The sequence below is a fragment of the Nuphar pumila genome, chromosome 12, assembly GCF_984573655.1.
Source record: "Nuphar pumila chromosome 12, dmNupPumi1.hap1.1, whole genome shotgun sequence".
NCBI classification, from domain to species: Eukaryota; Viridiplantae; Streptophyta; class Magnoliopsida; order Nymphaeales; family Nymphaeaceae; genus Nuphar; species Nuphar pumila.
This window is the reverse complement of record NC_143260.1, coordinates 98,329,620-98,354,460: the sequence shown is the minus strand read 5'-3', so window position 1 is coordinate 98,354,460 and position 24,841 is coordinate 98,329,620. Positions and strand designations below refer to the sequence as shown.

Genomic DNA, 24,841 nt, shown 5'->3' with positions numbered 1-24,841 from the left:
GGTAAGAAACCTATAGGCTGTCGATGGGTTTACAAAGTCAAAACCAAGAGTGATGGAATTTTTGAAAGGTATAAATCCCGATTAGTGGCCAAAGGGTATGCTCAAGAGTACGACATTGATTATGAAGAAACTTTTGCCCCACATGCTCATATGAACATTGTCAGAACATTAATAGCTTTGGCCTCCGTTAGAAAATGACCCATATTTCAAATGAATGTCAAAATGTTTTTCTCAATGCAAATCTAATTGAATAAGTGTACATGGAAGCCCGACCTGGTATTAGTATCCCTAAGGGTAAAGCACTTTGTTTAGAAAAAGTTTTTTAAGGTCGTAAACAGGCACTAAAAGCCTGATATGACAGATTTAGTTGTGTTATGCTTGATATTGGTTTTCAATCTTTTTTTACTGACACTGCTTTGTTTATTAAGAATTCTGATGCAGGCATTATTGTTCTCCTTCTCTATGTGGATGATATGATCATCACCGAAGGCGACAAACAGGGAGTTGCAAACATCAAAACTCTTCTTAAAATTCATTTTGAAATGACTGACTTTGGTTTATTAAGATATTTTTTAGGAATTGAAGTTGCTTATTCCCCTCGTGGGTATTTAATATCTCAATCTAAATTTGACTTTGGTATTGTTTTCAGGTCTGCAGATGACAAGAAAGTAGACACTCCAGAGGTTGTCAACATCAAAATGAGGATTGATGATGAGAACCTCTTGATGATCCCACTCCTTACAGATAGCTTATCGAAGTACTTTCTTATGTCTACATTACTAGGCCAAATATAGCACATGTTGTACACATAACTAGTCAATTTCAACATGCTCACACCTTTGTTCACATGAGAGCAGTCTTGTGTATTATTAGATACATAAAGTCCTCTCTTTCACAAGCACTCTTCTTGTTTGTTTCATCGTCATTAGATTTAATTGCCTATACTGATGCTGACTCGGAAGGTGATCCCAATAATAGACACTCAACCACTAGTTTTTGTATTTTCTTAAGTGAATCCTTAATTTTGTGGAGATGCAAAAAACAACATAAAGTTTTTCTCCTTCATCGAAGCTGAATATATAGTCATGGCCACCACGACAATAAAAATAGTTTGGCTTAGACGTCTGTTAGCTGACATAGGAGTTGAAGCAACACAAGCTTCAAGAATATGTTGTGACAACAAGAGTGCGATCTATATTGTCAACAACCGGACATTTCATGAATGCACCAAACATATTAAGTTGGATTGTTACTATGTCAAAGAGAAATATCTACATTAAACCATTAATCTGCCTTATGTTACATCAAAATACCAATTAGCAGACTTCTTCACCAAATCTCTTGTTGCTCACAGTTTTCACTTTCTCTTAAACAAACTTTCGCTCATTGTATCATAAGTTTGAGGAAGAATTTTAAAATGTAACATATATAATAATAATATTATATTATATTATTATTATTTTTTTTATTTTCTCTTTTTCTTTCTTTTTATTTTTATTTATTGTCTAGTTCATTTTGAACTAGACATTGTATTCTAGTCAAGTCCCAACTAGGACTTGACTAGGATATAGTCGTTGGACCTAGTCCAACGGCTATATTTAGAGTCGTTGGACTACTCTCAAGGAGAGCTCTAAAAGAGCTTTCCTTTATCTCTCTCCCACCCCTATAAATAGGGGTGATCTCCCTCCACATTGTATTAATGCTTCTTAAGCATTTCTTGTGAAGAAATACAGATTTATTATTTTAGTGTGTTCTTTCATTTTTACCCTTTTATGGGTTGTGCTTGAAGTGTCTCCAATAGACACTCCTTTGAAGGTTTATCGTACTTTTGTGGAAGACCACCATTTTATTACAGGAACATCTTAAATAATTATTTGATCTCAAGGAATTAGACATGTAAGAAGATGAGTTCTTGGATCATCACCAATAGAAACTTCAAATGGCTCCAACCAAAATGTCGAGAAAGATCATTCACAAGAACCACAAAGGTTCATACAAAATACCCAAACAAGGGTATACAACAACAAGAAAGAAAATATATATTATTAATTGGGAATCACCCTTAAAAAACATACATTGTAAGGGGGCAAAGCCCCATATTTATATTACATTGAGAGAGGGTAGAAGAGAATCGTTGGGCTCCCAACAACTCTATTTAGAGTTGTTGGGAGCCCAACGACTCTTTTACTTTTTTACTATGTCAAATGTTGACTAGTTAAAAAGGTTAAAAAAGTAAAAAATAAAAAAGAAGAAAATCCTATTCTAACTAAGCTAAAAAGAAAAACAATTCCTAGTTAGCCTAGGATGTTCTATATTATTTAACACTCCCCCTCAAACTTACAGTTAGATAACCAAAAGTTTGTCAAAGAGAAAGTAAAATCGAAGAGCAGCGAGAGGTTTGGTAAAGAAATCAGCCAGTTGATATTTTGAAGAAACATAGGGAAGATCAATGGTGTCGTGTAGAAATTACTCTCGTACATAGTGACAATCCATCTCGATATGCTTGATTCATTCGTAGAATGTCCAGTTGTTGGCAATGTAAATAGAACTTTTGTTGTCGCACCATAGTCAGAATGCTCCTGTACTTTGAATACTCATGTCATGAAGCAAGCGCCTTAGCCAGATTACTTTCATAGTGGTTGTAACCATAGCTCTGTACTCGGCTTCAGTTGAAGAGAGGAAGATGTTTTGTTGCTTCTTGCACCTCCAAGAGATCAATGATTCACCTAAAAATACACAGAAACCAGTAGTTGAGTGTCGATCATTGGGATCGCCTCCCCAATCTGCATCAGTATAAGCAATTAAATCTTAGGAAGAAGTAGATAAGAAAAGTCAGCGAAAAATGAAAGTTTTAATATATCTAATAATACGTAAAATAGCTCCCATATGAACAGCGGTAGGAGCATGCTGAAATTGACAGTGCCCCGACAAGTTGTCTGTAAGGTGTTGGATTTTCAAGTGGTTCTTCGTCATCAATATCCTTTTAATATTTACAACTTCGAGAGTGTTGACCTGTTTTTTATCTCAGATACCAGACCTGTCAACAATATCTAGAGCAAATTTAGATTGAGTTAGCAAATAGCCTCTAGAGAAATAAGCAACTTCTATACCAAGAAAGAATTTTAAAAAACCCAAATCACTCATTTCAAAGTGTATTTTGAGAAATTTTTTAATGTTGTCAACTCCCTATTTATCACTTCCAGTGATGATCATGTCGTTTACATAGAGGAGAAGAATAATAATACCTCATCAGAATTCTTAACAAACAAAGTTGTATCAGTAAGACAATATTGAAAACCAAAATCAAACATAACTTGACTAAATTTGTCATAACAAGCTTTTGGGGCTTGCTTAAGACTATACAAAGCCTTATTTAAACGAAGAGTTTTTCCTTTAAGAATATTGATGTCAGATGGTGGTTCCATATACACTTCTCCGACGAAGCTTTCATTGATAAATGCATTCTTGATATCCATTTGATATATATGTCATTTCTTTACAGAGCCAAGAGCTATTAAGATCCTAATTGTGGTCATTCTAGCGACTGGAGCAAAGGTCTCTTCATAGTCTATTTCGTACTCTTGGAAATAGCCTTTGGCAACTAATCGGGCTTTAAACCTCTTAAGAGTGTCGACACTCTTGGTTTTAACTTTATACACCCATCGACAACCTATAGGCTTTTTGTCTGGCGAAATATCTTGAATAGTCAAGGTATTTGTCTTTTATAAGGCTTTTAATTTTATTGTCATTGCTTTCACCCATTCAGATTGTTCCTTTGCTCCAGCATAGTTAGAAGGCTCCATGTAGGAGTGTATTAAGGCAATGGAGGTTTGATACCTTGGTGAAAAAGACTCATATGATACAATTTTTTCAGGGACTTTTGATACTCTAGACGACTTTGTAGTTGATACTTGTTCCTGTTCTTTAGTATATTTTTCGAGAGCACGTGGTTGTTCTAAATTGTCCCGCCTAGAGTATTAAATACAATCTTGATTATCACTAAATGATTTTGTACTTGTCATGTCATTTTGATCTTCTTGACTTTCATTAATATTACCTTCATCAATCTTTGAAACTAAGTCCAATAAAAAAGAATACTCATCTATTTCCTTAGAGTTCTCACTTTCAAAAAAACTTTCTTTTTCTAAAAAAGATACATTTCTGGACACATATAACTTTTTAGTTTTAAGGTCAAAACATCTATAGCCTTTTTGGTGATTTGCATATCCTAAAAAAATACAAGGAATAGCACGAGGAGAGAGTTTGTCATTTTCGTCATAAAAAACAAAACACTTGCACCAAAAAACCCTTAACCTAGAATAATCTGAAATTTGTTTGAAAAGTTTTTCAACAGGAGATATATTGTTTAATAAAGAGGATGGCATTATGTTAATAAAATAAACTGCAGTTAAAGTGGCTTCGGCCCAAAAAATCATTGGTAATTGATGTGTAATGAGTAAAGTTCTTGTCGTTTCTATAATATGCCTATGCTTTCTTTCTGCTAAACCATTTTGTTGAAGGGTATAGGGACATCATCTTTGATGTGTAATACAGTATAGATTCAAATAATCTTTAAATTCTTTTGATAAAAACTCTCCCCCTGAATCGGTGCAAAAGATTGAAATATCATTCTTAAATTGATTTTTGACTAGATTATGAAATATTTGAAAGTGTGAGAACACTTCGGATTTATGCTTAAGAAAATAGATCCAAGTATGTCTTGTAAAATCATCTACGAGAATTACATAATACATAAAACCACCTTCTGATACAACAGGTGTGGGTCCCCACACATCCAAATGTATTAACTCAAGTGATCGAGAAGAGACAAAGGTTCTTTCTTGAAAAGATAATCTCTTCATTTTACCAAGAATACATTTTTCACATGTAAAGGTTTGAAAATTACAAAAAAAATCCATTTTTGAAAAAAACTAAATCTTGGATACACTAGGATGGCCAAGCCTCTTGTACCATAGATTCAAATCCATTTTCTGAACATTAACATAATGTATTCTTGGGTATTTTAAAAAAATCCATGTAATATAAGCCTCCTTTTCTATGGCCTTCCTCAATCAGCTTTCCTGACTGGTGATCCTGCACTCGACAACCATGAGAGGAGAAAGAAACATTACATCCATGGTCAGATAATTGAGAGACAGATAAAAGATTTAGGTTAAGTTTAGAAATATATCTAATTTGTAGAATCCAAAATCTTTTTAAGTTTTGAGAAATATTTTCAAAATTTTTTATTTCTTTGATTTAAAGAGATATTCTATCAACAGTAAAAACATTTGACCCATTTGAGTTATGACATTCGGATAACATATCAATGTTTGGTGTCATATAAAAAGAGACACCTGAGTTAAGGAGCCAAAGAGATTTACCGGGATCAGAGATGGCGACAGAAGAGATTGCGGCTCAAGTGGATGAAGATGCTCCTTTGAGCAGAGGTTGAAGTGCCTCCACTAATTGTGTTAAGAACATGTTTCCAATGGATGGTTCACTTGATTCTTGTGGAGGTCCAACTGAGGCAACCTTTTTATATGATTTCTTCAATTTTGGACAATAAGTTTTTACATGTTCCGGTTCTCGGCAATAGTAACAAATGACTTTCTTTTTTTCAAATTCATTTCCTTGTTTCTCATCATTTATCCTCTCATAGTGTGGAAGTTTGTATGTACGGACATAGTTTTTCGGTCTAGATACGACTAGAACCGAGTCATCATCACACTTGGAGATTCTCTTCTTAAGACTATTCTCTTCCATGCTTAATTCTTCTATTGTATCTTCTATTGAAGGAACCTTTCCTCGATGAACAAGAACGGATTTGATTTATTAAAATTTTGATCTTAATCCACTAATAAATTGAAAAAATGATCCGCATTTATTTGGTTTTGACGGAGTTCTATGTCTTATGGACAATGTCACTTTGGTTCAAGAAGAGTCAACTTTTCCCATGATTCGGACAAGCTATTATAGTACTCTCTAATGCGCTTGTCCCCTTGAACCATATTTTGTACTTGGTCTTTTAAGTTGCACACATGTGCAATGTCTTTAAGAGAATACATTCTCTTAAGATAGTCCCAAGCATCGTTTGCATGTTCAAATTTTGTAAGACTTGAACAGTTTTTTATATTGACACTACTAATGAGCCAAGACATAATCTTGGCATGTCTCATTCTCCATTCCTTCCACCTTTTTTCGTAAGTGGTAATGACTTTGTTTTTTCTCAACCTTTGTAAGATGGATTTCTTTCTCACCTTCTACTTTCGTAAGGATTAGCTTAGGTTTCAAATCGGTCCCATCAACTAATCCCCACAACCCCTTTTCTCATATAAGGTACTTCATAATTGAAGCCCATGTAATATAGTTAGAGTCGTTGAGCTTAATGGTTTAACAGTGACATTATCATTGTCATCCATTTTACAAGGTTTAAAAAGAAGAAGAATAATAGAGAAGAAGAAGAGAAGAGATGAAAGAGAGGATAATGAGTACTCCACCACCGATAACGAGTATGAGGGATCTTCCAAGCTTTTACACGATCATGATTTCACATACACTTGAAAAGAACACTTCTTTTTCAAACTTTGAATGGCATGTTTCCCGATACATCAAAAATAAACTTAGCTTGATCACCAAGCTCTAATACCATGTAAGAAGATGAGTTCTTGGATCATCACCAATCGAAACTTCAAATGGCTCCAACCAAAATGTCGAGAAAGATCATTCACAAGAACCACAGAGGTTCATACAAAATACCCCAAAAAAGGTATATAACAACAAGAAAGAAAAAATATATTATTGGTTGGGAATCACCCTTAAAAAACATACATTGTAAGGGGGCAAAGCCCCATATTTATATTACATTAAGAGAGGGTAGAAGAGAGAGTCGTTGGGCTCCCAACGGCTCTAAATAGAGCCACGGCTCTTTTACTTTTTTACTAAGTCAAATGTAGACTAGTCAAAAAGGTTAAAAAAGAAGAAAATCATATTCTAACTAAGCTAAAAAGAAAAACAATTCCTAGTTAGCCTAGGATGCTATATATTATTTAACAAGACCCACTTAGATACTTACTAATAAAAGTTACAAGATTAAGAAAGTTGTCGCCAAAATGTTATCCATTTGCGTTTATGCAAATATGATGCATGAAGAAAGTAATCCCTCCAATTGAATAAAATCATATATTTTGTCAAAGGAGATGAAACAGTAACATTAGACTACTTTAGGGTGTGTGAATGCCAGGATCTCTGCAAAGATCCACGGATAGGGAGATGGGCCAAAACCTGGATCCAACTCCCTTAATCGAGGGTACTCAGATTGCCATCAGTCAACAATTTCAGACTATCAATTCTTCAGGGATAAGATTACTCCTATTGTCTTCATTGCACGTATTAGATCCCAAGACCAATTTCATATGGACTCACCTAGTAAGTAGGAAAAGCAAATGTTTATGAAAAATTTCCAAGATGTGCACGAAAAATATCCTTGCAGCAATTTGAGATGGACTGTTGGTTGTGGCACGGTCATTTATGTGACTTATTTCTCATCTTATTTATGTGCATTTATAAGAAAAATATCAAGTAATTGGAATGAAACATGGCTGGTTTCAGACAATCCTATTTTATCCCTCTTTGATCTTTCTTCTTTTTCTTCTCCTTTAGTCTCAATCTTTGTTCTTTTCCTTTTCCCTTGATTTTTTTCTCCATTGTATGCATTGAGGGCAAAACATGCACCCTCATCATTATTAGCTTGTACAACCATATTAGAAACCCATGAGTGCAAGTTTATAGAAACAAAGCAAGACTTAATTCAAGGATTCATATTTCTGACTGAAGGAAGTCATCTCCAAAACAAGGCATATGAGTACTGAGAAATGGCAATGAAACAAAACACTTGGGCAGGAAGCTAAAATATTAGGGTAATCAATCCTCCCAGGCAAATAAAAGAGCATGCCCTTCTTGCCCAAGAATGAAATTTACCTGTCCTTGATTTTCTCGACTTGTTGCAACTAAAGGGAGTTCTGCAACCTCCTGACCAAAAATTCTGAGAACTCCAGCTGATACAACTACTGAGCTGCAGAGAGAAAGAGAGAGACAAAATAACAATTTTAAAAACTTTGGGATTAGTTTATGTAAAGCAAGTGACACAAAATATGCTAGCAGACTGCAGAATAGGTTCAATATCCAAGAAATTGATACTAACTTTACAATCAGAACTGCACAAAACATTCCCCCAAATTCTCGTCCCCCTATGTTTCTCCTGCAAAATGTTCCACAAACGAAAAGCTCAGATCCACAAGCAAACATAGATAGATAATATTTGCACATGAAAAGGAAAAAGAAATGCTATAAGGAGCTAAGATGTATCATGCAATAAAAGATTAGCTTACCCATAGACCATTGATGGTATCAGGTCACGGCCCGATGTTTCAATGATAGGATCAAAACAATCCTGTGTAAATACAAAAAATACAATGGGACACAACTTTTGCAAGAACACGTGAACAAGGTGCAATAGACGTGTTCTTCGTGAACTTGATTCAGAGAAAACAAATACAGAACTAAGAAAGATGTAAATGAAGTAATATAGTGATCATTTGATGAGATCTCAAGCACAACAACTTGGACCCAACAGATGATTACAAGCAGAACATGCCGTCAATCTTTCCTTGAAACTAGTGTTACACAGTTCGAGATAACTAGAGCCACAGAAAGCAAGATATTTCTAACACTTCTTGAACTACAGAATTTCCACCAAAAACCCCTTATGAAAATCCAAACAAGCAGTCCCACTCCCACATCTACAATGATATATGGAAATTGATAGTAGAAGCTACCTTTTCCAACGCTATTGTTATATATTGGCCAAATATTTTTTTCTTAATTGCTTCCATGCCCTTCTATAGCATAAAAAACTGAAGTAGGGACAGCTACCATTATAGTTAAGAAAAAGGAGAGGGAAAAGAGTTTATGGAAGGAATAAAGGTTTATGTTCCCCTGTTTTTATCAATATATGAAAAGTAGTCGGCAAATATAGCAGAGCAGCACCATAGTTATACAGATTGCACAGATGGTTCAGTTGACTTTGGACTAAGGGGAAGGGACTGTTCACCTTAGGAAACTCCTTTGCCGTTGACAAAGTTCTTGACAAAAAAGAGGACAAAGGATCCATTATGACTAGATGAAAGGAGTGAAGCTGACTTCATCCAAGTCAATAGTGCAGAATCCAAAGTTTGAATCGAAGAAAACTTACTCTAAAGATAGCAGCAGCTCTGGAAAGAAGCATTCTGCTATTGGGAGAAACAATTCTCCCACTAAGAAGTCGCCATTTCACATTATTCCCAACATCCAGAGTCAAGCCCTTTTCTTCATACTTTCTGGCTATAATACTTGAAACTGAATCAGGAAGCATCCCTGGTCCACTGGCTATTAACTGGTTAAGAGTAGAATGAATATTACTGCAAGCTCCACTGCAGAACCATTTTTCCTTTGGTAATGCCTGCAGCAAAGGAATTAATATCAATCGTAACAGCATATACTGGCAAGATATTAGAATCTGCAACCTCACAATGCAAAGGGACCAGCCTGCCAACACCTTTAGGTCACACAAGCCAGAATCCCTCAAACAGCCAACATGGAACTCCTTCTCACACTACAAAGTAAAGAAATCAAAGCATCAGATATGTTATAACAAGGTTCGCAAAGTTGAGCAAAACACTTCATCATATGTAGAAGCTTACTTGATCACAAAGAATTACTGTCCATCCACCAAATTTCCCCTTGCTGAAATTATGACACCTGAATAAAAACTTGTTGAGAAATTTGAGAACAACAGCCGCATAGAAGTTTGCGGAGGAACAAGTAATAATTACAAAAACAAAAGCGACAGAAAGTAATACGGGCAAGGTAGAAGAATTTCTAATTCACCCCCATAAATAACACCATTGAGCAACAATAACACAGACACAGTTTACCAATAAGCGCAGTTTGGAAACTGGAACTCAGCTACGATTGAGGCTCAGATGGATTTATCCAGACATGACTAAGAAAGTCATGCTCCAACAGGAATTTAATGAACTCAAGCACAGACTCCATCAAATTTATGCAATGGAGCCCAAGTTCATACAGACTAAGAGAGTCAGACTCGAACAACCAGATTCCAGTTGGCCTCAGTTGCCAAAGGTCCATGATAGGCTCAGTTAAGCCCATCCAAGATAACTGCAGCCCTGGAGCTCAAGACTCAGGCTTCAGCTTGAGTAGAGGTGAACCACTTTTGGTTTTAGTCTCAGCCATTGTGACAACTTGAACCCCAAACCTCACAAGACCTGGCTGGCCAAGTAATCGACATGTTCATGTACAATCAAAAGTTCATAACATCCTTATTAAGATGGAAAGGATGTGTTCTAATAAACCTGATGGGATACAGGAATGAAATATAAGCATCTGATGGCTTTTCTGATGTACCTGCAGATAACACATCCGCCGATTTCAGTTATTGGTGCTTTAATAACACGTTTGCATCGAATGGTAATGTGCTTCTTTGTTTCAAGGTTGGGCAAGGCATTTGATTGTGATTCCCCAGAAACTGCCGTGTGTCCATGCACAGCCTTATCTTTGCAATATGGGCAATACCAACTTTCTTCCGGAATTCTCTGTTCTTCCAGACAACCTAAGGAACCAAACAGGTAAACAATTTGACATCATGATAAAGAAAAAGCCTGCAACCAAGTAAATACAAGGATATAAATATAAGATGTTCAGCATGGATATATATTCCATCAGCAATCTGAGGCTAAAATGATGACCAGAAATAGTCAGAAGCAGCTAATCAGGAGTATTGCATATAAATTATAGATGGATCCGAGGATGCACAAGAACAAAAGATAGCAATGATTTGAAATTAGAAGGGAGAGGTTGGCTGCATGTTTGGTTAGTTGAATCCACATGGATGGAGCCCAAATTAGTTGAATGCTGCATGCTTATTTGCTAAATGCTGTTATAAGTTATATATGAAGTATCCATGTTTCTCATGTGCTACTTGCATATAGCAGTTGATCTCCCACCTGCTACACATTTAATAATATCAATACAAGGATATGTCCCATACAAAATGACAATTAACTAAGTTTATACTGGTAAATATCTATTTCTGGCATAAGCAATTAAAAATGCTGACTATTTTAAAATTATGTTGCTAAAAGAAAATGTCCTTAGATGCCTATATCCATCACATAGGGTCATATTTGGGCGTTCTTCTCAAGAAAGGGTTGTCAGCTATGTCAAGGATGGATATTGTAGAGGAAAAGTCTCTCCAAAGTTCCAAACTGCCAATTCCACCAGCTTCCATCCCTATATACTTGCACATAGGATCATCCCTTGTTATAAACTATGTATATCAAAAGAATATCACTGGTTTCCTTATGACACAGGTACTGACAGAAACCATATTTTAGTTAGCCTAACAAATTCAAAACCATCAATCCATTATATCTCTCAAATGACAAGAAATTTCTAGAACGTATATTTGACCAACAGTTTACACTACTACATGCTTTTCTTTTTTTGGACTCTTAGACATCAAAGATCATAATATTTCTAAGTGTTCAAAGTAATATATATCATCAACTAGAACAATTTACATGTACCTAATTTATCCATTTTAAAAGTGACAAATGATAAGTAAAAACAGCATGACTGAATTCCCAACAACAGATGTGAACACGTTTTGCAACTGAAATTGTTCAAATTATCACAAACTATTCTAAATGGATAAGCCTTTTTTTCAATGCTCTCAAATCAAACATGATAACTGTTAAAATGTAAAACTGTACATATATGTATATATAATAATATTATATTATTATATATATATAAATACATTTTTCATTTCTTTCTTTTCTGTAATTTTTTTCCTTTATTTTTATTTTTTGTCTTTATGTCATCTAGTTCAGTTTGAACTAGAATGACTGTTGCTAGTCAAGTCCAGTCCAGACTTGACTAGCAATAGAGCTGTTGGACTGTGTTCAACAGCTCTATTGAGTCCTCTTTCAGTTGTGTATATAAAGGGGTGCAGCCCCTCTTGTATTTCATTCCAATGCTTCTTAAGCAATTGGTTTTTCATATCAATAAAGAATACATTTTTATTTTTATTTTGTTTCCAGTTATACCCTTTTTAAGGGTTATGCTTTAGTGTCATTCTTGACACTTGCCCTTGTTAATCTAAGCTCGTGTTTCGAAGATCCCCATTTCATTTCATGGTACCAGAGCCGCGGAAGTACTAAATCTTGAGGAAAAGTTGCATCGGTTTCCGTGCCCGTTTGCAAAAGTGTTCGCCACTTGAAGAGAAGTGTTTTATCACTTCATTGGAGAAGATTTCACATCTTGTTGTATTGTTTTTTTTTTCTTTCTTTTTCATTTTCCTTCTTGTTTCTCTTCTATCCCTATTCTTTCTCTCCTTGTAATCGATGGATGACAATGATAAAGTCACCATCATGCCTATGAAACTAAGCGATACGAACTATGTAACATGGGCTTCAATCATGAAGCACCATATATGGGGAAAAGGCTTATGGGGGATTGTGGATGGTTCTGATTCGGAACCTAAGCTATCTCTTACTAAAAAGGAGGGAGATAAAGAGGTCCCTCTATCGGAAGAAGAGAAAATCAAGGCTATTGCCTCATACGAGAAGAAATGGAAAGAATGAAGAATATCTCATGCGAAGATAATGTCATGGCTTATCAATAACGTTGACATTAAAAAATGCTCAAATCTTGCCAAATTTGATCATACCTTAAGAATATGTATTCCCTTAAAGATATTGCACTTGCACACGTGTGCAACCTCCAAGAAAAAGTTCGAATGATGACACAAGGAGACAAAACTATTCGTGAATATTACAATGGGTTGTCTGAACTTTGGGAAGAACTTTCTCTTTTAGAACCAAAGTGGCATTGTGCCGAAGACATCGAGCTTCGTCAGAAACAACTCGATGTTGAACATTTTTACCAGTTTATCACTGGATTAAGGCCGGAATTTGAAACCACTAAATCGGCCCTACTTCACCGGGGAAAAATTCCTTCTATTGTTGAAACTATTGAAGAGTTAACAATGGAAGAAAATCGTCTCCGGAAAGTTTCTTTAAAAATTGAAGATGATTCCGTTTTAGCCGTGTCTAGACCAGAGAATCATGTTCGATCATATAGGTCTCCTCACTTTAACCGACAAAATGGTGACTATGATAAGAAGAAAGTTATTTGTCATCACTGTCATGAACCGAGACACTACAGGCCACAATGTCCCAAACTTAAGGAGCTAAGAGAAAAAAGAGTTGCAATTGCTGGATCGGATCCTAAAGATCAGGATGCACCAGTTTCCCTGGCCCAACTAATGGAGATTCTTCAGCCTCTCATCAAAGGTGTCTCTTCCTCATCTGAAGCTTCAACCGGCGCAGCAGGCTCATCTTTTTCTGATCTAGGTAAAATTTCTTGGCTTCTTGACTCTGATGCATCTTTTCATATGACCCCAAATAATCAAAGTCTATCCAAATGTGTTAAAAATAAAACAAGTGTGTCAAAGGTCTTTACTGCTGATGGGACTTCTCTTGAAATAGAAGAAATAGGAAATTTTGAAAAAATTTATAAAACAAAAAAAAAATTATTCTAGAAATTAGACATGTTCCCAAATTAAATTTAAATCTTTTATCTATATCTCAAATTTCTGATTATGGGTGTAATATTTTTTTTTCTTCTCATGGTTGTTGGGTACAGGATCGCCAGTCAGGCAAGCTGATTGGGGAAGGCCATAGAGAAGGAGGACTCTATTACATGGATTTTTTGGAAATGCCGAAGAAAGCTTTTTGTTATAATATTCAAAAAATAGAGTTGAAACTGTGGCATAAGAGACTTAGTCACCCACATATAGCCAAAATCCAACATTTTCCAAATCTAGGGAGATTTTGTAACTCTGAATCATTTGATTGTAAAGATTGTATTCTCGGTAAAATAAAAAGATTACCATTTCAGAACAGAACCTTTTTCTCTTCAAGACTACTTGAATTAATACACTCGGATGTTTGGGGTCCTGCACCAGTAATTTTTAAAGAAGGATTTGTTTACTATGTTATTTTTGTCGATGATTTCTCCCAACATACGTGGATGTACTTTCTCAAACATAAGTCTGAAGTATTTTCATACTTTCAAACTTTTCATAATATGGTTAAAAACAAGTTTCAAAATGATATTACTATTTTTCGCACAAATTCAGGGGGAGAGTTTTTATCCACAGATTTTCAAAATTATCTTAAATTGCATGGCATCACACATCAAAGATCTTGTCCTTATACACCTCAACAAAATGGACTGGCAGAACGAAAACATCGCCATATTATAGAAACCACTAGGACTTTATTAATAGCAAATCAAGTCCCGAAAGACTTTTGGGCAGAAGCTGCCTTAACTGCCACCTATCTCATTAATAGGATGTCATCTTCTTCGTTACAAAATATCACTCCCATTGAAAAACTTATGAACATTTCTCCAGACTACTCTAGACTAAGAATATTTGGGTGCAAATGTTTCATATTTACTGACAAAAATGATAAACTTTCCACTTGTGCGATTCCCTGTGCCTTTTTAGGATATGCTGAAAACCAGAAAGGTTATAGATGTTTTGACTTCAAAAATAATAAACTATATGTGTCTAGAAATGTTTCCTTTCTTGAAAAGGAGAGCTTCTTTGATTTTAGAAAATTAAAAGACGTCACTGAGTACTCCTTTTTGCTAGATCTAACATCAACATCTGATGAATATGACCTTGACTGTAACTTTGATGATGATCAAAGAATTATTGATCTTAATGTTGAAAATGAAGAAGTTCATAGAGATACTAGTATTCAATATTCCAGGCGACAAGAGTCTAATCCTCCATGTGCACTTGAGAAATATTCTAACATTCCAACTAGACAATCATCCCGAATCTCGAGGCCTCCAGGAAAGTTTGTATCATACGAGTCTTTCTCACCCACATATAGGGCAGTTATTGCATTAATTCACTCATATGAAGAACCATCCACATATTTTCAAGCAAAAAATGATATCAAATGGATAGAAGCCATGAAAGCTGAATTAGATGCACTTGAAAAGGCTTCTACATATAATATTCAAGATCTTCCTCCAGGGAAGAAAACTATAGGATGTCGATGGGTTTATAAAATTAAAACCAAGAGTGATGGTACTCTTGAAAGATATAAAGCCTGTTTAGTAGCCAAAGGTTATGCCCAAGAATATGGGATTGATTATGAAGAAACCTTTGCTCCAGTGGCTCGTATGACTACTGTCCGAACCTTAATTGCCTTAGCTTCTATCAAAAAATGGTCTATTTTTCAAATGGATGTCAAAAATGTTTTTTTAAATGGAAAGCTAGTTGAAGAAGTATATATGGAACCCCCTCCTGGTCTAAGTATTCCTAAGGGTAAAGTCCTTCGCTTAGAAAAAACTCTTTATGGACTTAAACAAGCACCAAAAGCTTGGTATGATAGGTTTAGTCGTGTTATGATTGATATTGGTTTTCAATTCTGTTTAACTGACACTGCTTTGTTTATTAAGAATTCTGATGTAGGGATCATTGTGCTTCTTCTCTATGTGGATGATATGATCATCACCGAAAGCGATAAACAGGGAGTTGAAACAATTAAAACACTTCTTAAATCTCATTTTGAAATGACTGATTTAGGCTTGTTGAGATACTTTTTAGGCATTGAAGTTGCTTATTCTCCTAGAGGATATTTATTATCTCAGACTAAATTTGTTTTTGATATTGTTTTCAGGTCTGGTATTACTGATGATAAGAAAGTTGACACTCCAGAAGTTGTTAATGTTAAAATGAAGATTGATGATGGGGAACTTCTTGCAGACCCTACTCCTTACAGACAGCTTGTCGGGGCACTTTCCTATCTATCCATTACCAGACCAGATATAGCACATGTTGTTCATAAAGCAAGTCAATTTCAACATGCTCCTACTTCTGTTCATATGGGAGCAATCATGCGTATTATCAGATACATCAAGTCCTCTCTTTCACGAGGACTTTTCTTATCTTCCTCCTCTTCACTTGATTTAATTGCATATACTGATGCTGATTGGGGAAGTGATCCCAATAACAGACACTCAACCACTGGCTTTTGTGTCTTTTTAGGGGAATCATTAATCTCGTGGAGGTGTAAAAAGCAGCAGAAGGTATCTCTCTCATCCACCGAAGTTGAATACAGAGCCATGGCAACCACGACCATGGAAATAGTTTGGCTCCGACGACTGCTTGCGACATGGGAGCTGAAGCAACAAAGGCTTCACAAATGTGTTGTGACAACAAAAGCGCGATCTACATTGTCAGTAACAGAACATTCCACGAACGCACCAAACACATCGAAATGGATTGTCACTACGTCAGAGAGGAATATCTACACGGGATAATTGATCTGCCATATGTGTAAAACCCGAGATTTCTTATTTGAAAATATCTCAAATTTTTCAAGTTGGGCCTAGATCCACATTACGGATCCAGGACCCATAAAGGGGGGGTAATTAGGATTTATTCATTTGAAACCTTGATTTAATGATAATAATGAATAAATAAAAATTTTAAATTAAAAAAAAAAATCTAATTTAATTCGAGGATCCACAGTGGATCCATTTGGATCCACTTGTGGATCCATATCGATTGGGGCCGGGTTACAGGTCTCGGGTCCGGACCCGAGCCGCGCCCCTGTGTAACAGCTTTTTTAAAGAAAAGGGCAACCCGATAAGGGTTGCCCGATAGGTTTGTTACAGAAAAGGAAAGGGGGGCAGGAGGGGGTTACGCAATGCGTAACCAACTCCTCCCATCTCGGCATGGAGAGGGCCGATAAAAGGAGTGGAGAGGGGGGTTTTCCCTCTTCACTCGGGCACTCTCTCCTCCCCCATCTCTTTTCCCCCGTCTCTCTCTCTCTCTCTGTCAGTGTGTATCGGAGAGGAGGAGTTCGCCGGCGAGCTGCGGCAACCAGCAGCCATCAGCGACTGCAGCGAGTACCCCCCCTGTCGCGACAGCAACAAGGAGTGTCAATCGCGGCCCTACCTTCGCGTCCCCAGCCTTCGATCGCCGGGAAACCCATCGGAATCAGGTACGGTACTTCTTGGACTCGGGGTGAGGAATCGAACGTGGGTTCGATTCCATGGGTGGATTGAGGGGAGGATTCGGGGATTAGGTTGTTTCCCCATTTCGAAAACCCAAACGATTTGGGGATTCACTGTACCTAACCCTAAACTGTAGCAAAGTTCATCCCAAATCGATTTGGGGATTTTTCTTACCTAACCCTACGTTGCAAAAATTCCTAGCCCAAACGATTTGGGGTTTGGCTGTGGTATCGGACTAGCCCCATTCGTGGGATTTCCGATTCTTTGAAATGGATAACCCCAATTTTTGGGTGATTTCTGTTTTGGGACCCAATAACCTAAATACTAAAGGGAAAGAGGAAACCAAAGTCTGTTTATTTTGGGTGTTGTGCACCTTTTGAACCAGGCCATAGCAGGCCCAGCTGACCCAGTTAGCTGGGAGCTGGCCTGTACCTCGACTTGTGTAGATCTTTTCCTAGCTGTGTTATAAATTCTTGTAATGACATACTGTCAGATTCGCTGGTGATTTGGTTTTGTTACATTTGTATACTAACATAATCTTTCTCGGGGATATCCTTGTAATCTTTGTATGCCGTTATAGTAGTAACTTTCATTACGGTTGTTTCTTTTCCACTAAGTATTCAAACTCTGTTTTCTGGAGGTGTATTTGGATTTTTCTCTCAATGATCTAGACTGTTGGCATATGGGTTGAAATAGCATACCGACTTCTGTATTTCATTTAGAGCAGTTCCTTCTTCTTCTTTTTCTCCATCATATCCCTTGAGACCTTGTGGTAAGTGATTTCGGGTTTTATGTGGTAAACTGTGTAAATATGTCTAGATTTAAGGCAGATTGTATTTGCAGATGCTGGTCAAATATTTATCATAATCTTTTGATTCATTAATTTAGTTATGAGGATTAACTTGTGTAGAAAGTGATCAGTTTTCTTATTACCAGGATTGCTTGGTTTGGATTTAGCCGCAAGATAGCATCCTATTATTGAATAGTCTGAGAACTGGGGTCATCCCTGTTCATACAGTAGGATAGGTGTATAAAATTAGCATGTAGTATTAGAAAGAATTGAATATGCTGGCTGAATGAATAATTGTCATCTGTATCTATCTAATGTAATTAAGTCAGAACTCTTTACCTTTACACTACTATAATGCTTCGGGCGTATTGAGATTTTGTTGAGCAAATGAAACCTTAATGGTCACAGATCTATATAAAAATATATTCATTTAGGTCAGGGATTTATTAAGACTGTAAGAGGCAAAGACTCTGAAATTAACTACACATGGTATTGGGTAATCAGATGCATATTGTACTACTTTTCCCTTGTATTCAAAACCCTGCTATGATGCATGTCTACTGTTTCAAATGTATGAATGAGTCGTACGCTTGAAAGGTTAGTTGCCTAGTAAAATACTTGTATTCTGAAATAGTTTGTGACTGCATAAATGTGTAAATTCTGGAATATGTGTGGGTATTGAGGAAGGGGTATATAACCATGCTCTTAAAAACTTTTGTAATCGGGATGGCATACTCTCTAAGGAATCAATGGGCTGTAATTCTCTAATTGCTTATGAGAAATTTAGACACATGCCTTGCCGAATGGACAAGATGGATTAGATACCCGAGGCGGGTATTTGGAGCTGATAATTTATGCACATTGAAAGATAAATCTAAAGATAACTTTAAACTTAATGGTTGTGTGCTTACGGGTTTAAAGGTACCGGGGCATCGGTGCTTGTGCTGTAGAATTTGTAACATGGGAAATAGTTGATTTTTTGTTAAAATGTATTGCTTTGGTACAAGTGTATACATGATAAGAATGTGAGCATGATCCAATTATTGATAATTCTTCTTGAAATGGTACATGTACACTCACACACTTAAAGAAACCATGGATTGGTTAAGACCCATATGTGATGTAGGTAACACACACATGTTGAAAATGCATATGAATGAATTATGACATGCATATGTTTGGGTTTATATTTGCATGAAGATGTATGTTGTTTGGCACTTTGGCTTAGTGTTATAAAGGAAATACTGTTATGGTTTTATTATGTGATGCACCGATGGCCAAATTTGACCATCATCGGCCTGGAGTGCCGTGGGGTGGGTTTTCTTTTATTTATGTTTTTAACAGCATCACTTAAACCACATAAGATGGTTTGGCACTTTACTACACTGTTCTATGTGTTTACACGGGCTGGAGTCCCGAATGGGTCCCTGCAAGGGAGGATGCAGGGTTTTCACTTTACTTTTGCATATAGTGTTGCAAACTTAAAGAATGAACTTTAAATATAAATAAAGAATAAGAACAGTGTAATATACATTCTGGGATATCTCATCTGGAGTATGAGAATCTTGGATATCCGGTCTTGGGGAGACTGTGAGGATACAAAAACTCCGTGTGCGTTGTTGCCCCTGAACCCGATATTGAGGTTCTTCTCCTGGCCACGGTTTTAGGGAGAATCTGGCACTTTACCCGGGAGTGGTGTGTTAGTCACAGCTGTGAGTTTATGGTACCAAGGAAGTGGCACTTGTGGGCGTGGGGTGTCCCTTGTGTCCCCGACATTAGATGTGGAGGTCTAATGTTCCGATGGATGGTGTTATTTCCTGATATCGGTCGAGGGCTAAGTTGGAACCCAGTAATAAAATACAAATTGTGTGTTAAGCTACCCTGGGAACCTACTTGACCTCGGGGTTTGTACCCGTTTGGTGTATCCGCGGGCCACGGTAATTAAAAAGAGGAACTTAAAGATGTGTGCATCTAATAGGGCATGCATATGGAAAGATGAAACTTAAATGAAAGATAACAGAAGAAATCATGCATTGCACATAATCATGCATTTTTCTGTTATGCATTAGATCATGCATGTTTGAATCATTCTTGATATCATGACATCATTTGGTGGTAGCATACGCTTTACTTCGTGAAATCATGCTGAAAGGTTGGTTATTTAGTTGTTGATATATGACACTGTTTACTGTTATTGATTGGTGAGTAAATGAAATCATTGGTAGTTATGGAAATTTAGATGTTGAAAATTTTATATCTGCACTCACTCAAATCACTGCATGAAATTTTATCCATGTTCTTTCTCTCATCTGGTTTCTTTAGAAGTAGTTATGCTCAGAATTTCGGTTGACACCTACTTTGTTGGTTTTTCACAGGAAATGGTGAACAGTGAAGTTGGACATGCATCTGGGGATGGATGAGTTATACTTGGACCTGTCAGCTTCAGTAGAGGATATTGTGGCTCTTTCTTTTGTCTTTCAGTTCTTTTAAATTCTGCAATTGTTACTTTACTTTCAGTTGAAGAAAACCTTGTCTTTGAAATTTTATTACTCATTAATAAAAGAGTTTTAGTTGGTTGATATGGATGATAATTGCAACTTCGTTTGTGGTGGATGGGTTATCCAATGGAAAGTGGAACTGTGAGGACCCCAGATCTCTGGGAAGGTTTCTGCAACTCTTTAGAAAAAAAAAATCCGCATTTTTAAAAGGGTCTGGATTGGGGTCGTTACAATATGTCACTTCAGAATATCAGTTAGCAGACTTCTTTACAAAGCCTCTCGCTGCTCCCCGATTTCACTTTCTCTTAGACAAACTTTCGCTCATTGTACCGTAAGTTTGAGGGGGAGTGTTAAAATGTAAAACTGTACATATATGTATATATAATAATATTATATTTTTATATATATATAAATACATTTTTCATTTCTTTCTTTTCTGTAATTTTTTTCCTTTATTTTTATTTTTTGTCTTTATGTCATCTAGTTCAGTTTGAACTAGAATGACTCTTGCTAGTCAAGTCCTGTCCAGACTTGACTAGCAATAGAGCTGTTGGACTGTGCCCAACAGCTCTATTGAGTCCTCTTTCAATTGTGTATATAAAGGGGTGCAGCCCCTCTTGTATTTCATTCCAATGCTTCTTAAGCAATTGGTTTTTCATATCAATAAAGAATACATTTTTATTTTTATTTTGTTTCCAGTTATACCCTTTTTAAGGGTTATGCTTTAGTGTCATTCTTGACACTTGCCCTTGTTAATCTAAGCTCGTGTTTCGAAGATCCCCATTTCATTTCAATAACTACATATATTCCAACATTGTATTCAATAGTAATAAGTGAATATCTCCAATCATTTAATGAAGAATTTGGTTATTAGATCTTGAGCACTAGTTGAACAAGCCTTCCTGACTTGTTTGGTTGAGCCTTGACACACAAATAAGCAGATAAGTAAGCTCAAAGCAACAGATCTGAAGATCCTCTAAAAAGGAAAAATAAGGCAACAGATCTGAAGACTCTCTAAAAAGGGAAAATAAGACAACCTTCATGTGACACGTTCAAAATTTTCAAAATAAAATAGGATAAATGAGGAAACTTGAAAAAAAAAAGGAGGATAGTAAACCTGCATGAAAGGCCCTAGGACATCCATCGCAAAGGAGAAGGTCTCCACTATCCCCACACATGGTACAGAGGTCATCATTGTACCTAGCAGTGACCTTCCGACCTTTTGACAAGGAAACACAAATTTCATGAAGCGAAAGTCCACTGGGAGTACAGATATAGTGATAACTGCAAAATCCCATAGCGAAAAGTTCATTGTCAAAGGACTGCCAATTATAAATACAGTTAAGCCATATAGTTTCAATAACACTCACGGTTGGCGCCTTGATGCCCATCCAGCATGAGCTTCAAACTGAGAAGGGCTAACCTGCTCAGCAGAATTTAGAAGCTCAGAAACGAAACAACCTTGCATATACTTGAGTGATACATGGCACACAATCTCACCTCAGTGTTACAGCAGCTACAAACTATACCATTTCCTTGCTTATATCCCTCAAGCAATTTCTGTTGAAAATGAGAACAAATTGGAGACTGCCACATTCAAAAGAGTACATCATATGAAATTTAAGAAGCAACTGACCTGTCCCCTGATATAATATGCTAATTCAGTTCCATCAGGCAGTCCATTTGACATGAAGACTAATTTATGCAAACTGGTATCCCTGAAAAAAAGTCAAGAACTAGCTGTAGAAACAATCTAGCACCTAATTGGGACAATATGGTTTTCTAGCATGCCAATACAGAGAACAGGGACCAAACCCAACTAAAGGACAGGAAACCAACTTTTTCTTCTTCTTGCAAACTATATGGCTGTTCATGGGTAGCATTGCGGAGATGGCAGCACTATCTTTAGGATCAAATTCTTTCCAATCACATGACTTGACCAATTCTGGTGACCTGCACCACCATTATCTTGAACAAGAGAAAAATAATGTTTTTTCATTTAAAAGAATCACACTGCAAACAAATACAAACTTCTCTTTGATCACATCGTGAGAATTATTTGTCTTTTGTAATCCAAAGATGGGAACCATATCCTTGGGACTAGGCGTCTTCATTGAAAATCTTAGCTTGATCTTTTTCTGTTCATCTCTCTCCACTGTAATTTGAGGATCATTGGCCTGCTCCAACTGCATGGTGGATGCACCATGTCTGGGGCCAGATATCTTAATTGACAGTGATGGCCTGAAAAGCATCCACTACATTAAAAAATTAAAATAAAAGAAAAGTGCATGTTTAATTCAAGACATAACAAAATCAGCACGGTTAAAGCTACATTCAATGATGTTAGTTAGTGGGCAGAATGAAGAAAGATATATAAACACGGACAAAATAATTTTTCATATTGTAGCAGTTTAAGATTCATCAGAAATTAACCACATTATGAGTCTGACGAAATTAAATGGACACCTTCATCTGAAAGCAAACAAGACCTGCTACTGATTCTTTTCAGAGTATATGATTTTTTGGGTACTACACAAGGCCAAAGATTTTTTCCTTTTAAAGTCTGGCAGCTTTACAAAGTCTCTTAATGGTTATTTAATGGTAAAAACCCATAAATACAGAATTCAAGTCATATATCTCCAGAATGCAAATGCTACAGTGTGTGTGTGTGTGGTCATGGGCCATCCACAGGCTGCCCAGCACATTGTCCAGCCCCATGTGTGTATGTGTACACACACACACACACACTTATATACATATATAAAGGAAGATATTTGCTACAATCAATTGCATGTGCAATCAACTTAGCTTTTTCTTTTACTTTTTTTCCTTTTGTTTTCTTGGGTAAATCTGACACTGTAGATATGATCTACATGGTCTTTTTGTGACGATTGACATTTGGATCAGGGTTACCGGAAGCACCTATAGGAGTGGGGAAGCGTGCTTCCCTGAAACACGCTTTAGAAGCGCGAAACGTGATGCTTCAACCCTGTAGATATGATCTAAATGGTCTTGTTTTGTGAGGATTGATATTTGGATCAGGGTTACCAAAAGCACCTATAGGAGTAGGGAAGTGCGTTTCTGCAAAACACGCTTCGAAAGCGCAAAACGCGAAGCTTCCGAAATGCGGGGGGAAGCAACCCTTTAATTGGAAGCACACTTCCCCATTAACAGGAAATGTGCTTCCCAATAAAGGGAAGCGCATTTCCCCAAATCGGGAAATGAGTTTCTTTTTTTAACGGTTTGGACAGTTTTACACCCTTAATTAAGCCTTTTTTACCAAAAAAAAAGGAAATGTGTTTTCTATGAAGTCAAAATGGTCATTTTTAATTTTTTTGTGAAAAAACCCCAAATCACATAGGCTCTCTCTCTCTCTCTCTCTCTCTCTCTCTCTCTCCACCGACATCCGACCCTCCGACGACCTCCTACAAGCCTCCAACCTCCGGTGATGGCGATAGGCACCCTTAGGTACCTCTCTCTCTCTCTAACTCTCTCTCTCTCTCTCTCTCTCTCTCTCTCTCTCTCTCCCCTCTTCCTCTCTCTCAGTCGCTCCGTCCTTCTCTCTGATTCTCCCTCTCTGTCTCTCACTCTCTTCCCCTCTCTTTGTCTCTCACTCTCTCGCTCTCTCTGTCTCTCACTCTCCCTCTCTCCTTCAACAATGGCGATAGGCATTCTCAGGTACCTCTCTCTCTCTCTCTCTCTCTCTCTCTCTCTCTCTCTCTCTCTCTCTCTCTCTCTCTCTCTCTGGTTCTTGCTCGCTTTGAACCTCTTATTACATGCGGAAATGTATGCATTATGCACATACGAGAATGAGCTTCCATGTGAGTTTGCCCTCTTGAGAATAAAGGTTGGTTATTGCATTAAAAATGACTTTTCTTTCCAGTGAGCATCTTTTATGTTTTATGAGGACAAATGTTGTAGGAAAGTTCTAGCTTCAAATTTATGTTGAATTTTGAGTAGGTTGTTAAGCAGCTTAAGCTTGGGTTCTTGTTCAGTTTGACTTGGCTCATTTGTTGAATATCTTTAGTTCCATTTCAAACCTTAGCTTCTATTTGTCTATGTAGTTTTTTACTCGTTGATCATGATCCAGGCATATTAACAGCCAAGCTGCTTGAAAATCCTCCCATTAATGTTGAACTTAAAATTCAATGTTTCATTTTCTATATATCAGTAGTATCAATGTAGAATGTGCATTCATTTTTTTAATTAAGAAATTTGTTTAGAAGTTAGAACTCTTTATAGTTGCAAATGTGATTAGTTTATACTTTATAGATTCGTGGTTGCTTTCTTCACACAAACACAAATATTTGTTTACTTTATGCTGTCACATGGGTACGGGTGCGGAGGGTACCACATGGCAATTTCAAAAAATGTGGGTATGGGGACA

At 36.7% G+C, this 24,841-nt stretch overlaps 1 protein-coding gene across 3 annotated transcripts in view; it reads right to left on the bottom strand.

Moving 5' to 3' along the window:
* LOC149821280 (uncharacterized) overlaps positions 1 to 24,841 on the bottom strand; it is a 76,281-nt gene that overhangs the window by 15,601 nt on the left and 35,839 nt on the right. For 2 of the 3 annotated variants that reach the window (XM_089982131.1, XM_089982132.1), the window contains 13 exons: positions 22,486 to 22,695; positions 22,294 to 22,407; positions 22,091 to 22,172; positions 21,955 to 22,014; positions 21,825 to 21,877; positions 21,572 to 21,738; positions 10,465 to 10,669; positions 9,741 to 9,798; positions 9,596 to 9,652; positions 9,254 to 9,499; positions 8,391 to 8,452; positions 8,204 to 8,260; positions 7,981 to 8,074 (listed from right to left, as the gene is read on the bottom strand). In XM_089982131.1, the coding sequence (XP_089838257.1) occupies positions 7,981 to 8,074; positions 8,204 to 8,260; positions 8,391 to 8,452; positions 9,254 to 9,499; positions 9,596 to 9,652; positions 9,741 to 9,798; positions 10,465 to 10,669; positions 21,572 to 21,738; positions 21,825 to 21,877; positions 21,955 to 22,014; positions 22,091 to 22,172; positions 22,294 to 22,407; positions 22,486 to 22,695 (1,465 nt within the window). The remainder of the gene's footprint in view (positions 1 to 7,980; positions 8,075 to 8,203; positions 8,261 to 8,390; positions 8,453 to 9,253; positions 9,500 to 9,595; positions 9,653 to 9,740; positions 9,799 to 10,464; positions 10,670 to 21,571; positions 21,739 to 21,824; positions 21,878 to 21,954; positions 22,015 to 22,090; positions 22,173 to 22,293; positions 22,408 to 22,485; positions 22,696 to 24,841) is intronic. The other variant, XR_016426405.1, reaches the window with a different exon arrangement.